The 15,404-nt window shown below is 48.1% G+C and overlaps 6 protein-coding genes and 1 non-coding gene across 7 annotated transcripts; 4 read left to right on the top strand and 3 right to left on the bottom strand.

Moving 5' to 3' along the window:
* Positions 1–169: 169 nt before the first annotated feature.
* Positions 170–2,387, top strand: L228DRAFT_255748 (P-loop containing nucleoside triphosphate hydrolase protein; the record flags this gene model as incomplete). Its single annotated transcript, XM_018333894.1, has 5 exons — positions 170–619; positions 676–708; positions 771–1,005; positions 1,064–2,110; positions 2,163–2,387. Coding segments are annotated over exons 1-5 (1,965 nt in total), but the record flags the coding sequence as incomplete, so codon positions are not given.
* A 1,460-nt stretch (positions 2,388–3,847) lies between these two features.
* On the top strand, positions 3,848–5,620 carry L228DRAFT_267543 (hypothetical protein; the record flags this gene model as incomplete). Its single annotated transcript, XM_018334999.1, has 1 exon — positions 3,848–5,620. One exon carries the CDS (start codon positions 3,848–3,850, stop codon positions 5,618–5,620), a length of 1,773 nt encoding a protein of 590 aa, XP_018189108.1.
* A 494-nt stretch (positions 5,621–6,114) lies between these two features.
* Positions 6,115–7,487, top strand: L228DRAFT_246337 (thioredoxin-like protein). Its single transcript, XM_018332390.1, has 2 exons — positions 6,115–6,500; positions 6,664–7,487. The coding sequence occupies exons 1-2, from the start codon at positions 6,299–6,301 to the stop codon at positions 7,206–7,208; spliced, it is 747 nt and encodes a 248-aa protein (XP_018189107.1). The 5' UTR covers positions 6,115–6,298; the 3' UTR covers positions 7,209–7,487.
* Positions 7,488–7,791: 304 nt separating this feature from the next.
* Positions 7,792–7,888, top strand: L228DRAFT_t64. The gene has a single exon. It is a non-coding gene; the product is annotated as a tRNA-Asp (tRNA).
* A 922-nt stretch (positions 7,889–8,810) lies between these two features.
* L228DRAFT_119534 (hypothetical protein) lies at positions 8,811–9,484 on the bottom strand. Its single transcript, XM_018328976.1, has one exon. The coding sequence runs from the start codon at positions 9,258–9,260 to the stop codon at positions 8,904–8,906; it is 357 nt and encodes a 118-aa protein (XP_018189106.1). The 5' UTR covers positions 9,261–9,484; the 3' UTR covers positions 8,811–8,903.
* Positions 9,244–10,384, bottom strand: L228DRAFT_267541 (hypothetical protein; the record flags this gene model as incomplete). Its single annotated transcript, XM_018334998.1, has 2 exons — positions 9,244–9,593; positions 9,718–10,384. The coding sequence occupies 2 exons, from the start codon at positions 10,382–10,384 to the stop codon at positions 9,244–9,246; spliced, it is 1,017 nt and encodes a 338-aa protein (XP_018189105.1).
* Positions 10,385–11,936: 1,552 nt separating this feature from the next.
* L228DRAFT_238102 (glycoside hydrolase family 132 protein) lies at positions 11,937–13,378 on the bottom strand (the record flags this gene model as incomplete). The annotated part of the gene is made up of 3 exons (XM_018331001.1): positions 11,937–11,978; positions 12,043–12,222; positions 12,287–13,378. 3 exons carry the CDS (start codon positions 13,376–13,378, stop codon positions 11,937–11,939), a joined length of 1,314 nt encoding a protein of 437 aa, XP_018189104.1.
* Between the last annotated feature and the right edge of the window lie 2,026 nt (positions 13,379–15,404).

Here is a 15,404-nt window from a genome sequence, read left to right as displayed (position 1 = left end):
TATAAGGCTGAGCTAACTTAGTATCTACCCACTGTTTATATAACTAAGGTATGTGCTATAAGCGAACGGTTGCAGTTGAGGATTAGCAGCTTTCAAGAACAAGATTCATCAGACAAGGGAAGGTCTAGAGTGTCAACTCATGACGAAATTTGTTTTTTCTTTAGGTCATCACTATTAGAGTCTCTTCAAACAATATGGCACCGACAGACATTTCATCCTTTGCTACAACACAGCTTGCACTTTTGGACGAAGAGTTGCAGGCGGAGCTTGCCGAAACGTCATTACTAGCATCTCAGTCAACACCTACTGCTCTGCAGCGTGCTGGCGTTGCGGTACTCAATCTTGCTGTAGATTCTCAGAGAACGGGCCTTGGTGGCAAGACGGTGATTGACCTTGGACTTGACCCGGCCGTTGGCGGAGGAGATCTCCCTGAACATGGCATCCGCACGGGAGATATTGTTAGCGTCCAGGAGCAACCTTCTGGTTCCGCAAAGAAAAAAGAGAAAACTGATCTGAAGAAGAATGGAGTTGACGGTGTGGTGGTAAAAGTCACGGCCTCAAGCATTGCTGTCGCTTTAGATAATGAAGATGCCGATGCTCCGGCCGGCAAGCTTTGGGTGTAAGTAAATACATTTGCTGCCACATTTATGGGCGAGTGCTGAGCAGATTTTATAGTATCAAGCTTGCCAATGATATTACGTACAAACGGTAGGTATAGTCCGAAGCGTATTGCAAGTGCTGTCTTCTGACGAAGTTATGCCTGGCCGCAGGATGAATCAGACCATGACTCGTCTTGAGAGGTTTTCTGAGCCAGAATATACTAATCTCATTCGAGTGCTCTTTGGTCAATCCTCACCTACTCCGGTGTCTGCAGAGGATATAGCTGCATTGACTGGAGGAGAATCCATTCAATTCATCGATCCGAGTTTGAACGACTCCCAAAAAGAAGCCATTAGATTTGCCATAGCATCTCGAGAGATTGCGCTTATACACGGCCCGCCTGGAGTAAGTTTAGTCTTTCTCTCGCAGTAATAAATGCCCTTCTACTAATGATTCTGTATAGACTGGGAAAACTCATACGCTTATTGAGCTTATTTTACAGCTTTTAAAGCAAAAGCTACGGCTACTTGTCTGTGGACCCTCAAACATATCCGTGGATAACATTGTAGAACGACTCTCTCCTCACAAAGTGCCAATGGTCAGACTCGGCCACCCCGCACGACTCCTTCCATCTGTGCTGGATCATTCTCTGGATGTTCTTACCCAAACTTCAGACGCTGCAGAAATTGTCCGTGACATCAGGCAAGAAATGGACTCTAAGCAGGCAAGCATACGGAAGACCAGGAATGGCCGAGAAAGGAAGGCGATCTATGGCGACCTTAGGGAACTTCGAAAGGAATTTAGAGAGCGAGAACGCAGATGCGTAGGCAACCTTGTTAGCGAAAGCAAAGTTGTACTGGCGACGCTTCATGGTGCTGGCGGCTTTCAGCTGAGAAACGAAGAATTCGACATTGTCATTATTGATGAAGCTAGTCAAGCATTGGAGGCTCAATGTTGGGTTCCGTTGCTGACGGCAAAGAAAGCTATTCTAGCAGGCGATCATTTACAATTGCCACCTACGATCAAATCACTGAACAGCAAGACAAAAAAAACAAAGCTTGACGATACTGACTTAGTTGGAAAGGCTACACTGGAAACAACACTTTTCGACCGTCTTTTAATGCTATATGGCTCCTCGATCAAAAAGATGCTGACAACGCAATACCGAATGCATGAGAAAATAATGCAATTCCCTTCTGACAGCTTATATGAATCTCGATTGGTGGCTGCTGAGTCGGTAAAATCTCGTTTGCTCAAAGATCTCCCTTATGGTGTCGATGAAACAGAAGATACATCCTTTCCTGTTGTTTTCTGGGACACTCAAGGGGGAGACTTCCAAGAAAAGACGGAAGATGAAGAAATAGGAAAGAAGGCGGGCAAAGGCATGAATATTGGCGAAAGCAAGAGCAATGAATCCGAGGCCATCTTGGTCAAATTCCATGTGAAAGCTCTGGCTGATGCTGGTCTAAAGCCTGAAGATATTGCTGTAGTTACGCCATATAACGCACAGGTCAGTTGCCGCATACCTGATCTAAGTCGTGGTTCTCTATTGACAGAAATAGCTTGCACTGCTATCACAAAGTCTTAAGGAGTCATTTCCAGGGATAGAGTTGGGTAGTGTCGACGGCTTCCAAGGGCGAGAGAAGGAAGCGATAGTGGTAAGCCTTGTACGGAGTAATGATAAACATGAGGTCGGATTTCTCGGGGAGAAGCGTCGGTTGAATGGTGAGCATAGCCAGGGAGAACAAAGCATACAGACTATTGACAATTCTGGCAGTTGCCATGACGAGACCCCGAAGACATCTTTGCGTTATTGGCGATTCTGAGACGGTCAGCCAGTAAGTGCACTACGTTGCGTGATACGCAAACAGAACTCGCTAATCATATCCGGGTATAGTGGCAGTAAATTCTTGAAGGACTGGATGGAGTTCCTTGAAGAAAACGCCGATCTTCGATATCCAAACTTGGCAGATTTACAGGAGATATAGTTCTCTACCAGGTAACGATCGCGAATCTCAATCTTCGCAACCTCGACCTTTTTGGGAAATCTAAAGACAGTGGCAATTATGGCTTTCTGCGGGCTCACTGTCAACACATTAATGCATGAATTGTGGCAAGGGCCAAATTCGACATGAAACTCCAATCTGTGATCGTGGGTCGAGAGTATACACGGTACATCCAGGCCTTGCTAGTGTGATCGCTAAGGAGTCTACTGAACCCATTCTGATACGATAATTGGATCCTATTTACAGTTAAAAGTTAGTTATCGATCAGTGGCCCTTTACCTGGTCGGCTATTCTGCCCTCGCCAAAGATCATCGGTTTCCACAATTATCAAGGATCGTGCATTAGCTTCGCTACTTGGACCATTTGGATACCGCTCATTTCACCTGCTTCTTGTGAGAGATCGTGACGATCAGAAGGCGGTGCCCTCCAATGCGAACCGGACGCGGTAGTAACTTTTCCATTGTCTATCCTTACCGCATGCCAAGCTTCTTCTGATGCAATTACGTTCAGCTTGAGCGCGCCGCGGGTCAAAGTGTGGCTCAGACGTTCGCCACCGCTGACTTAATGCACACAATGTCCACCTTCGGCGTCGCCGCTCAACACAGAACATGGAACTTCCGGCCTTGAATTCGGTACATTTACCTTTTTGAGAGACAGGTTCATCGGCATGGGCCGAAAATGTCCCCAATTCAACAGTTACCGCGTGGCTCTTGCGGAATTTTTTTTGGCGCCATCTTCCAGTCATTCTCCCTGAGGGTTCGCGGCTTTTTCGAGACTGGGGATGGCCAGGGCCTTCAAACGGCCCTAATGGTCTCTATTTTGAGCACTCCCTGAGTAATTGATAGAAGCTTTAAATTAATTATGGAGACACCTGCTGTGCCAATGGAATGTATTGGATGAAACGAGCATATCCGTCTTTCGATTTATCTTGCTCTCATGCCCAGCCATTTTCTTGATTTTCTGCAATTGATGGCAAATGCTTGCTCAGACTCTATTTCCAGATTCAGCTCCCCGAAGATACCCTCATGATTGCTAGGTTTTGAGCGTGCTGATCGACTCTGGCCTTGCATCACTTCTTTCATCTCTTCATACTCACCTCAACTCTCTTTCATGACATTGTCATACTTGCCCGGCGGATCCAGAAATTGTCTGGATATCCAACTTTCCTCTCGGCCTTAGCTTTCCTCCTGGTCGAAAACTCTTTGTACCCCATCGTCAGCCATTATCTCAGCTTCACACCAATGGCGTCCAGGCAACATCGCTCAATGCCGCGACTTAATCGAAAGCGTTCCTTGTCAGCGATGCGCCAATTCAGCGATGCTTGTGACGCATCTATGCAGGAAGCTCGCCCATTGAGCGCAGCTCCCAATTGCAATACTATCATTCATTCCGGACCGGCTCCATCCCCCATTGGGCAAATTTCGAAGCAGGACTCGATCAAGGATATGGTTCGGTCATTCTTCAGACGCCGGCCAACTAATGAAAGCCGCGAGAGTGACTATAAATATCGGTCAAATCCCAACACACGGTGGGACTCGGGGGATGATTCCCGTATTATCTATACGAATTCCCCCGGAGTCATCGAGAGCCATGACTCTCGACCTATTCGGACATCATCATCAACCGGCGAATTGGGTCCAATCCACCATCACATTAGGCATTCTAGGATATCTCACCACCCTACATCTAGAATGAGAAGTACTGGCAATGTTTTCCGGCTAGATGTGTCGCCTGACTCTCTTTTGCCTCAGCCTGACGGTGCGAGCGTCTCAGAATCCTATACAGATGTTCATGGTCCATCGACAAGTACCGGCCTTACACCGCGTCCGAGCAGTGCGCAACAGAGTAAGGTCATTTACCCTCTCATAGTAGGCTCGACACAGGGAGAAACTATCGATGGATCGTCGTTTTATTACAGAAATCCGCAAGAGGTGGTGCGAGAAGCATCTACTGACCGACCATTTGACAATTCCAGTGGTGTTGGCGAACCAGGGAAAATGACATCGCAAGTAAATGATCCTCGGTCACAGTCTGCCTCGTTTGTAGGCATTGATTCGGCTCCTGTTGGCTCTGAGGCTGAACCAAATCAGTTCGAATACAGACAAGATTCAACAGACAATCATAAGGACATAGACTATGTCGTTCTAGAAGGACGATTCAAAGACCTGGAAAAAAGAATGAGAACATTAGAGAGGACCGTTCTTCGGATTTACCGGCAGGTCCGCGGGCCATATATGGCTGGCGCAAAATCTGTGGACGCAGTGTCTCAAACCTTTGGTGACCCTCTCACGAACTTGACCAATTCAACATCGGAACACTCAATCTCTCCAGAAACTGTGGGCCTGGTAGACCTTCCGCTTTCAGGAGTTTCTCACTACCGAATGGGCACTTTCGGTGGGTCTTCCCCATCTTTGTCTTCGAAGTCAGGATCTAGCCCGGCGGCAATCCTTTCTGTTCCGGGTTCAAGATTCCCTGATATTTCCTCGGCGCAACTGGGCAGAAAGCCCTTAATCCCAGGGTCAGACACACCACTTGTATATGGTCAAACTCCGAATCAACATCAGCTCCATGACGGCTGTCAACAATATGAGGCATTGGCTGCTCTAGTAGAGAAGGAAAGGGTTGCCAGAAAGGGTATGAAAGTCCATATCATGTCGCTTCAACGAGAAGTACAGGAACTCAAGTCTAAGCGTCACGATGATATTCCCGTCTTCAAAGGGAGCAACAGGTCTCGTTCAGGCTCACCGGCACTGCAACAGAGCAAATTCAGTGTCTCTGAAGACGACTTTCAGATGCGCGATGATAATGGCTTTTATGATGCTCACGATCACAGTGTATATTCTAATGATGATTTATGCAGCAACGAACAGTTTCAGACCCCTTTAGAAGTGAATTACCCCGCAAACTTTCTTGATGTCCAAACTATAGCTGCGATGGATGACGGTCAAACATCAAAGAGTTCAACCTTGCCCTTAACCTCAAGTCGACTTGCTCATCCTGAGGGATTTATATAATTCATATCTTTTCATCGGCCACACACGGTGTGAACATATCGGCAAGGCTCGACATTATGGTTTTCCTTGGGCAATAGAGTACAATCCATTCCCCCGATCACGATAGATGTACACATTTTCATCGGTGCCTTCTCACTTCAGATAGATTTTTCAATTCAATCAGTAAAATTAAATTCGTACAAGTTTGAAAGGGCACCTATTCGCCATGAGAAGGACGCTGTATGTTTGAGGAGCTGAGACAAACATGCCATGACAGACCATTCCAGCGTAAGGGCAAGGTTGGCAAAAATGACCATTGCGTAGATCGCGTCGAGAGTGGCGAAGATTAATGGTATACTTTGTCTTATGTATCATCATTTTCTCTTTGACAATTATTCGAACTCTTCAGCAACGGCATATAAGCGTTACAAAACGTGAGGATATTGTGTTATCAGACACTCCGAGCGCTGCCCGTAACTGCGCCTAACTGTAAGTATAACTACCGAGTTCCGAGGCCACCTCTTTCAAATCGGCAAAATTGATGCTCCGACACCGCCTTCCGGCAACGATGACGCTATCTATTCACCTGCCATCCCACCAATTTCCCACCAGGGTCTAATTAGGGATCGAGTCGTCGCAAGCAAGGAAGTTTTCTATTGCTTTAATCCCCACCCAATATATTTACTCGACAGCAGATAGATGCAAGCATCACGATCTTTGTTCCAAGCAGCAATTCGCACACCAATCTCTCGGTCCACCGGAGCGCCTGGCATTAAGAAGTCTTACCCATTCTTGAACGTTTGGTCATATTCTCCCTCGCCCACTAGAACCGGTATTACTTCCGCTCATACTCGCACCATGGCATCAGCTACGAGTTTCTATGATTTCAAACCTTTAGATAGTAAGTTCCCTACGCGCATATCTGATGCAGTGTCATCTCCGTGCACGACTTGTGCCAATCTAGCTGGTCTTTAATGTGCAACCGTCGACATACAAAGATATGCGAGAATTATATCCCTAGAAGTAAATCATCCTTTTGAACATCTGCTAATGACCCATTGCAGAAAAGGGCCAGCCTTTTCCTCTTTCAAAGCTCGAGGGCAAAGTAGTGCTTGTCGTCAACACTGCTTCGAAATGCGGCTTCACGCCACAATTCGCCGGCCTTGAGAAGCTCTACCAGACAATCAAGGCCCGTCACCCGGACTCGTTCGAGATCCTCGGTTTCCCCTGCAATCAATTCATGAACCAGGATCCAGGCAATAACGATGACATTCAGAGCTTTTGCCAGGTTAACTATGGCGTGAGCTTCCCCGTACTGGCCAAGACAGATGTCAACGGTGACAAGTCCGAGCCCGTTTGGGAATGGCTGAAGGCGAAGCAGCCTGGTGTCATGGGCTTGAAGCGCGTCAAGTGGAACTTTGAGAAGTTTCTCATTGGAGCCGACGGCGTTGTCAAGGGTCGTTGGGCTAGCACCACCAAGCCTGAATCTCTGGAAAGCGTCATCGAGTCAGAGTTTGCCGTGGAAATCTTCAATGAAGGCAAATCCGGTGATAAAACTAGGCACCAGCTTGCAACGACGGCCGCTGAGGAAGCTGAGACTAAGGCGTGAAGGCTCCGAGGACTGACCACTAGCGAATTGATTTAATTTTAGATTGATATCTTTTCCTTGTCAGCTGTAATATTTGATAAGCTGGGAATTCATGTCGCGTTGTCTTGTTTGTTTCTTTATTGTTCTGCGTGGCAATGTATGGTCTTAGTAGCTGTATCTACTGCCCTGTATTGTAATACTAGCCTGTGTCGATAGTAACAAGCTCATGCCCCTTGACTACTTACAGCAGTGCTGGTTCATCCTACTATCTAGAATACTCGCCTCCAATGAGGCTCCATCCTCCGTAAACCGTAAAAGTACTCGAAACACTTCTCCTATGACCCAACTTCTCGCTGCCCTTTGCTTTGAGGTAGCGCTCACGACGTATGATGCACAAGCCAATGTCATCACCTTTTTAAGTACACAAGAAATCGACGACTGGTTTCATTATTTAAGCTCCTATGCATAACTAACTCCAACTTCACTATCCAAGAAGGCAGGTATAAAAATAGCATTGGTATATATTTTGTATTTTCGATTATAAATCCAACAACAAGCATTCTTAGCACAGTTGGTCAAGACGATTCGCCTACGAATCGTACCATCTTCCTTGGTCTAGTGGCTATGATTTCCGCTTGTCAATTCCGCTTAATACGGAATCGCAAGCGCGGGAGACCGGGGTTCGATTCCCCGAGGGAGAGATTCTTTTTTTCGAGTTTATTCCGATCAATCACAGGTCGAAGTTTTTTTTTTTTTTTTTGCACGGAGAAGAGAAGCTCCGTGATCAGTACGTGCTGCAGAAAAATTTTTACCTCCTTTACTCGAGCGCTGTTTGAGGGGCTCATAAAGTCGGATGAAGGAGCTCGCTCGATGGCTCTCAGAGGGTTTGCGACAACATCCGTCATATTGAAAAATACTAGAGCTTATAACTCGCCTGTTTCACGTCTAATTAAGATGATTTGCGATTGAAAATGTAGCTGAGCGATAGAAGAATCTTGTGAGCGATTTGCACTGCCAGAATTATCGCTCGTCGTGGAGGAATTAATTTACTTCCTTCATCGCGCGAGTCGCCAACACTGCCAGTTTCGCAATGGACTCCAGAGATTGCGACCGTGATAGACGTCCGACGATAATTCAAAGGCACATCCCGATCCGGAAAGGCGAGTTTCGATTGCGATTATCATCCGTCCAATGAAAACGATGAGGGGAATGTGGGGAGTGGGGAGGAAGAAGGAGAGTGAATGCGGTGTAATGAATGAGAAGAGTGCGAACGAACGTACTCTGTATCCTGGCATCGAGCTTTAAACAAGGTAGACATAAGGTAGACATGTGGAGTAGATACAGCCTACCTAGACGTATAGAGCCAATTGAACTGAAAAGCGCAGGAAATTGTCCGCATGCTTTTGCGAGATATCAAGCATTTGATTATGGATGGGGGGTAGGAATCTATCGTCGGGGGTGGGGGGAAGTTTGTGGGATACGAAAAAAAGAGAGGAAAATGGATGGAGAGGAACTGCAACGATTAACGTAGATATATCTTGCATTTCTCACCGCCGTGCCGAGCAAAGAGTTGATGTTGATCCAAAGCAGAGTAAAGAGTACTATAACGTTGAATTGCGAAAGGTGAGAGAGGATAGGGCGTTCAAAAAGGTAGATATGTAGAGTTTTGAATAAAATTATGAATAGTGTACAGATTGAAGAAGAGCGGCAACACGGTCATGGCAGGCGGACCGATGGTGAAAAGTGCAGTCCCAAGGGGAGAACCAAGACTGGATGAAACGAGATGGAGAGAAGTAAAGTAGAATAAGACAGTAGAATGTCCAAACAAAGTGGTATTTCAACGACTAAGAGACATCGACTCCAGTTCCTCGAGAAGAAAAGAGGGAAAAAGAGATGTCGAGGATCGAACATATACCTCTCCCTCTCCCAATTAGATAAGGTAATGGCTCCAAAAAAAAAGTCAAAATGATATAGATATAAACAAAAAATGAGTAGGTGAAAAAGAATCAAACAAGAAAGTTTGGACAGGATCCAGCACATGGGATATAAAGCAGACTCAGCTCTCAAAAGCATGCGGGGCGACGGCAAGAATTACGACCAAGCTTGCGACAATGAGGGCGCCAGCGATAAAGGCAACGAGGGCAATGCTGACGCGACTAGCTGGAAACTTGCCGCGAATGATCCAATGCTGGCTCTCAAAGTAGCGATGAAAGCCAACAAAGAGAATGACAATTGAAATTGCAAGAAACGTTGCACCAAGTGGCTTGCCGACTTGGCGGAGAGATGAGGCGCCCTCGGCACCGCCGTTCTTGCTTATAGTCGTATTGAGCCGAAAGAGCTGGGTCACGGCAATGCCAATACTAGCAAAGGAGAGCGATGTCCGAAGCCATGCGAGAAAAGTCCGTTCTGAAAGAAGAAATATGTTAGCCAGGCCGATTCATTTCACTGTGGTCGTTGTGCTGAAGCTTCCATGTAACGTAGTCAATGGCAACTTCAAGCATTGCCGTTCTGACGAATGAACTTTACGTACCAAGCGCCAAGTGGTCTCTGGCAACGCTTCCCTTGTTATCCAACTCTATGGCGCCAAACTTGTCCAGAAAATGTCTCCACCATGAAAGTTCCGACGTCTCTTCATCAGGAACATCATCACCAGCATTTTGTCCTCGACGCTCATCGGCATTTGTTTGTGTCAAATCGCTGGGAGTGGCCGTCGAAGGTGACGGTTTCTTTCCCTTGCCCGCCGCAGTGTTCCTCAAGCCTTTGTCAAAGCTTTGGTAGTCCTTGTTGCGCGAATTTCCCCGTTCCGCGCCGATTATAGCCGTCATCTCATCGTCATCATTATACTCAATGTTTCGACGGTCAAGTGTGCGTGAGGAGGAGGTAGTGGTTAGAGGTGTTGCTGTGCCACTGGAGATAGCGTGTTGGTTTTCGTCGCCTGGACTAATCACTGAAGATGGAGATCGAGTGCCTTTCGGGTCGCTCTTTTTATCACGGTTCCTGCTTTCACTGTCGCTGCGAGCGCGGACCGGCGATGTTGATGCGGTTGTGGTGGAGAGGTCAGAGAATCGGACGCTAGGCCGCCGGTCCACCTCAAGAGATGGCGGTAGTTGTTGGGCTTCAGCGGAACGAGCCGCCGCAGACGAAGCTGCAAACTGCTCGACTGCCAGTTCACCAGATGATCCTGTGCCCACATCCATTGGACTATTTTCCTCTTCGAGACTCAAGGTAATGAAGCCAAGAGATCAAATTCCAATAGAGCACCATAGAATCGTCGAAAATTTGAATGGTTTCGCGGAGCGTTCGCCTGGAGCTTTCCCATCCAATCTTTCCCAACTAACCTCCAGGCTTGTGAGCAGACAGAGACCAGAAAAGGGTTGTTAATGGGCGGATGTTTGGAGCGCCTAAGTCAAAGCTCTCTTAGATATAGTTTTCTCCTGAAGAAGAATTGGTGAAGAAAAACGATGCTGATATGTGTTTGCTGAATACTAGATGGTGAGTTCAGCAGTGTCTGATATCGACACGGCTTCTCATGGCATCATCGAACTTTGTAGAGCATTAATTAATGCTAAGAAGTGATGCAGATCTAGGATCAAGAGAAAAAGGGCAGCTAATAGAGCCAGCAAAGGAAAAAGAAACGGATTAAAAAGAGGTTACACTTTTCCCATGTGCACCCCATTATTATCATTATGCCAGCGCCTTTGGGAGCTGCATCGATAGTAATTACGAGATAAATGCCTAACTGAGTAAAGTCCAAGGATGCTTGTGTAGTGACCAATTTTTGGCGTGGTTGACGTGCTTGTGTTTCTAAAAGCGACAGGAAGGGTACATTCCGTACAGCTACGACAGGAGTGTGGGGTCAGTTGCTTCCTTATCCCCCACCTGACGGGAAATGTTTCAAGGTATTATCGGAGAAACTGGTCAGTGTCACGAAGCGCAAACGGCTGGCGCTTGGATCAAACCATGTCCTCAATTTCAAGAAATGGTCTGGTGATATATACTCTGGTAGTGTGTAAATGCGCCTTCAAATTTACTTTTCGGAACGGCAGCAAAATGAACAAACCCTAACCAGGTACTGCAAAGGAGAAGGACACGGTAATATGCCGCTCGGGATGTGGAGCGCACAAGTGTCTTCTCCTCTTGAGCTTATCATCAAACGAATGAGAGGAATGCTGAGAACGTAGTTCGCTAACCAGACGTAGAAGTCCCGGCGAGCTGGATTACATTGAACCGACGCAAGCGTAAATGGGAAAAAATCGAGCTCGGGATGCACCTCAGAGAACGTGCAGCACTTTCACTTTACAGCAATCAACTCTCCTTCGACACATCAAAATAACAACACATCCGATAAAGGAAGAAAAGGTGTCAAAATTCAAAAAGACAGTTAAAATTTACTAGAGAATATCAATCAACTATATGTATGCATATACCCTCGCAGAAGGGAAATGGCTGTCGACGAGATCGGATAAACCACGCCGTGGGAATGATCTGTGCGACGAGCAGAGTTGGAGAGCCAAACGCGCGCCGCGCGTAATAAGACGGATTCGAAACTTTGAGCGCTCAGCGATAAATTGTACAAGAATATGTTCGGCAGCTTCACAATCTCTATCCACGCACATCATCCCCAAACACCAAATGGCGGAAAATATGTTTCAACCATGAAGAAACGAAATGCATTAATATGCAAGGCGGAGAGAGGAAAAAAAAAGTGTTGACCGCCATAGATCAAGACGGGGTATAGATAAGGTGCATCTATGAAAAGACATAGTAGGCATTGCCCGACATGACTTGGACCTACAAAAAGGTTTAGTTTCTCATTCATTGAAAGCAGGATCATAAAGGACATTATTAGACTTACGGTGCATCCAGAGTCGTTCGAGCCAGTGGCGCTGTAGAACTGGCCGTTGGAGTACTTGCACGAGCCACCGAGGTTGTCTCCCTGGATCTCGATGTCGAAGTCGAGCTTCGCGTTGGTGGTGGGGGAGTTTTGCATAATGGAGATCCAGGTCGCGCCATCCTTCTGGCCAACGCCAAGGTTCTAGCAAAGAAAAGTCAGTTTCGGTACTTGATGTTTAGACATGTGAGGGAAAGGGAGAACTAACGATAGGAGCCCAGTTGCCATAGTCCTCGTCAGAGCTGCCCCAGGTGCAGGCCTTGTCCTCCGAAACACCCTTGGGGTTGACATAGTACTGAGCAGAGGTAGCAGCTCCGTTCCACTTGAAGTAGGTGTTGCCGTTGGGGCAGGTAAGCTCGTATTCCTGGCCAGCCAGAGTGTTCATGGGGACGGTCTCTCCCTCAGTACCAGGATAGTCGGTACGGCAAACAGCGACGTTGGTGTTGAGCTTGTTCTGGACCTTGACGTTTCCAGTACCAGGAATGCAAATCTGCTTGGACAAGTCGGAGTTGGTGAGTCTCAGCTTGCCGTTAGAGCAGAGGAGACCGCCAACGGACTGGCCGGTAGAACCCTGAGAAGTCGGCCACTGCGACTTCTGGTAGCCAGCAGGGCAGGCATAAGAGCAATAGGAGCCTTCGGTGCAGCCAGAGCCCGAGACGGCAGTATCAATGTTGGTAACAGCGGACTTGTCGGCATTGTAGGTAGGTTCCTGCACACCGGTCCAGCCGCCGAGACCCATCCACCAGACGTTGACCGCACCATAGTCCGAAGGGAAGTGAGAGCAGTCAAGCTCGCCGTCGGGGAAATCCTGGTCAACACCGGAGCTAGAAGACGAGGAAGACGTGGCGGCAGCCGCGGCAGAAGAAGTGGAGGAAGCAGCCGAAGAGCTGGGCGCAGCACTACTGGAGGTCGCGGAGGCCGAGGAGCTGGGAGCCTGGCTGCTAGAAGGAGCAGCAGACGAGCTAGATGCGACGAAGAATTGGGCGGCAGCAACGCTGGAACTTGAGCTTGCGGAGCTGGAGCTGGAGCTGGAGCTAGAGCTAGGGGCCACGCTGCTTGAAGAGGACGGGGTCGGAGTGGGCGAGGCGGTGGTAGAGGGAGCATCGGCATTCACCTCAATGTACTTTCCATCCTTCAAATCCTGGGGAGAAATGGTCTGGCCCGCCTGGTCGACATAGATGACGGTGGTGGCACCAATGTCGCGCTTCTCGGCATGGTGGTGCTGGTGGTGTCTGTGGGGCTGAGCGGCCACCAACGAGCCGGCCGCGGCCAAAGTCCAAGCAATGGTGGAAAACTTCATTGCGCCGAAATCAATTCAAAGCGTCGGAAATTGTCAAGTAATGATTGGCGTGGAGTCTCTCGAAGATCTCCTAAACGAATATCGCACAAGGAGTGTTGATTGTTGTGCTGTGATAGCTTGTCGGTGCCAAAAGGTCCTGGACCTGACTGAGGGAATTGTATGTTAGCCGCTGTCACCACCGGGGTTCAATGCCAGCTCAGCTGGAGCGATGCTATTCGAAGCACTTCAACGAAACGTCGAGGACGAATGTAAAAACGGGTGACAACAAAACAAACACAGGGGTGATGTTGAGCGCGCGTGAAAACAAAAACCCCTTGGCGGTTAAGAACGCGACGAGCGCGACGTACAAATTCGGGACGCTCCAAAAATTGACTAGAATCTGGCCAAAAAGGAAAAGTTGATGCGCAGTGGATATGGGAAGGAAACGCGGAGTCGAAAGGCTAGCTGCGCTGAAACAGGAAATTGATGTTCGTAAAAAGGATCCAAAAGAATGTGATAGGAAGGTAAACTTCCAGGTCGGATGAGTGCGAACGAAAGGTTGAAAGAGGGGATGCAGCAGCGGCAGCAGCGACGACGTGTATTGGTAGTGGTGATGATGAGAAAAAAGAAGAAAGGGAAGAAAGGGAACGAGAGGGAACGAGACAAGAGGAAAGGGGCGGACGACGACAGGTGATTAGGACTAGCCAGGGGGGGGGGAGAGGAAGAGAAGAGAGCGGATGTGTGGTGGGTGAGCGAGTAACAATAGTAGGCGTGGCAATCGGGGGAAGTACGTGTTTGGTACCTGAGCTAGCGACCAGGGACAAGGGAGAAGATGGGTGGCCACAAGACAAGGAAACAAGAGGAACAGGCAAGTCCACTTGATAGTTCAGGTACCCGACACGGCAGGGAAATTGGGGTCATGAGCCGCTGGCGTGTGCGAGTGCCTGGACTTGTGTTGTCTCTGGTGGGGACTTGCAGGGGTCTCTGGCGAGTCAGAAGCTCAAGCGAGACTGACTGCGCAATCGATCCTCTTTGAGCCGTTCCCCGGGCCACTGTGCTCTCAAAGAGCAAGAGAGAGTAGGAAAGAAAAAAAGAAAAAAAGAAAAAAGGAGACCGAGAGTCGTCTGAGAAAGTCCGTCAACCGGCTCTCAGCCAGAGTCCCTGTTTTTGTTTATTTCTCTCTCTCGCGCTTTCTCTCGCGCTTTCTCTCTCGGCCGTCTTCTCCCTGCCATCGCCTTGTCGCTCAAGGGATGCCTGCACTCCCACCAAGCCCCCAAATTGAAACAAAGGGCATAGCCAATCATGTTGGCCGATTTGGGGTGAAAAATGGGAAATGAGAATGAAAGGTTGTCCACGTCGTCCTTGGTTGTGATTGGAAGAAGAATGACGCCTGTGGCACCATCCGTGCTCAGGTCTCTCTCACGTACCTAATTCTTTGGTTGTCGTAGATCGTTAAAGGCTATTCTGTCGCAGACAGATCAATCACGACAGAACTTGCTGTCGTTGTGGGATGCGTAGAGACGAAAGGAGCGTAAGGGACCTCGTGAGTGCAAGATGTTGCAGAGGTGAAGTCGTAAATGACAGTTAAGGTCGTGAGGTCGTAAACAACCGATCGCTAGCGAACAGTCGTTCAAAAGGAATGTATGGCGCCTGGTGCCTCTGTCGTGATGCTGAAAGGGAGCAGAAAAGAAGAAGTTTACGGATGGGGGGATGCGGGGGTTTTCTACTCTGGGGAGCATAAGCGTTGGAAGACGATTATTCACTGCAGGCACGATCATCACCTCGTGGATGAACCACTTATTGCTCCACACGCACACACATCCGCATCCACACTTTCAATTTTTTTGATCTTATCCAAGTTACTCCGTACATGGCAGGGTTTTTGCAACCTTCTTCTCATTACTACGTAGAGGTGGGCTTCTAGGCGTGGGAAGGCTTCGGACAGAAAAAAAATTTGCAAGGAAGAGAGGCGGGAGAGGTTACGAGTGTTGATCTGTGGGCGCCGACGCTGGGCCGATTGAAAGGTGACGAGAATCAATCATCGTCA

Source organism: Xylona heveae (genome assembly GCF_001619985.1).
Source record: "Xylona heveae TC161 unplaced genomic scaffold L228scaffold_4, whole genome shotgun sequence".
NCBI lineage: Eukaryota > Fungi > Ascomycota > Xylonomycetes > Xylonales > Xylonaceae > Xylona > Xylona heveae.
This window is presented reverse-complemented; position numbering and strand designations above follow the sequence as displayed.

What these genes read in the sequence shown, in the direction of transcription:
- L228DRAFT_246337 (XM_018332390.1), top strand. Translation starts at nt 6,299, where the DNA reads ATGCAAGCATCACGATCTTTGTTCCAAGCAGCAATTCGCACACCAATC. An exon ending in TGATTTCAAACCTTTAGATA is followed by an intron (nt 6,501 to 6,663) that starts GTAAGTTCCCTA and finishes GACCCATTGCAG; the next exon opens with AAAAGGGCCAGCCTTTTCCT.
- L228DRAFT_119534 (XM_018328976.1), bottom strand. Translation starts at nt 9,260, where the DNA reads ATGCTTTTGAGAGCTGAGTCTGCTTTATATCCCATGTGCTGGATCCTG.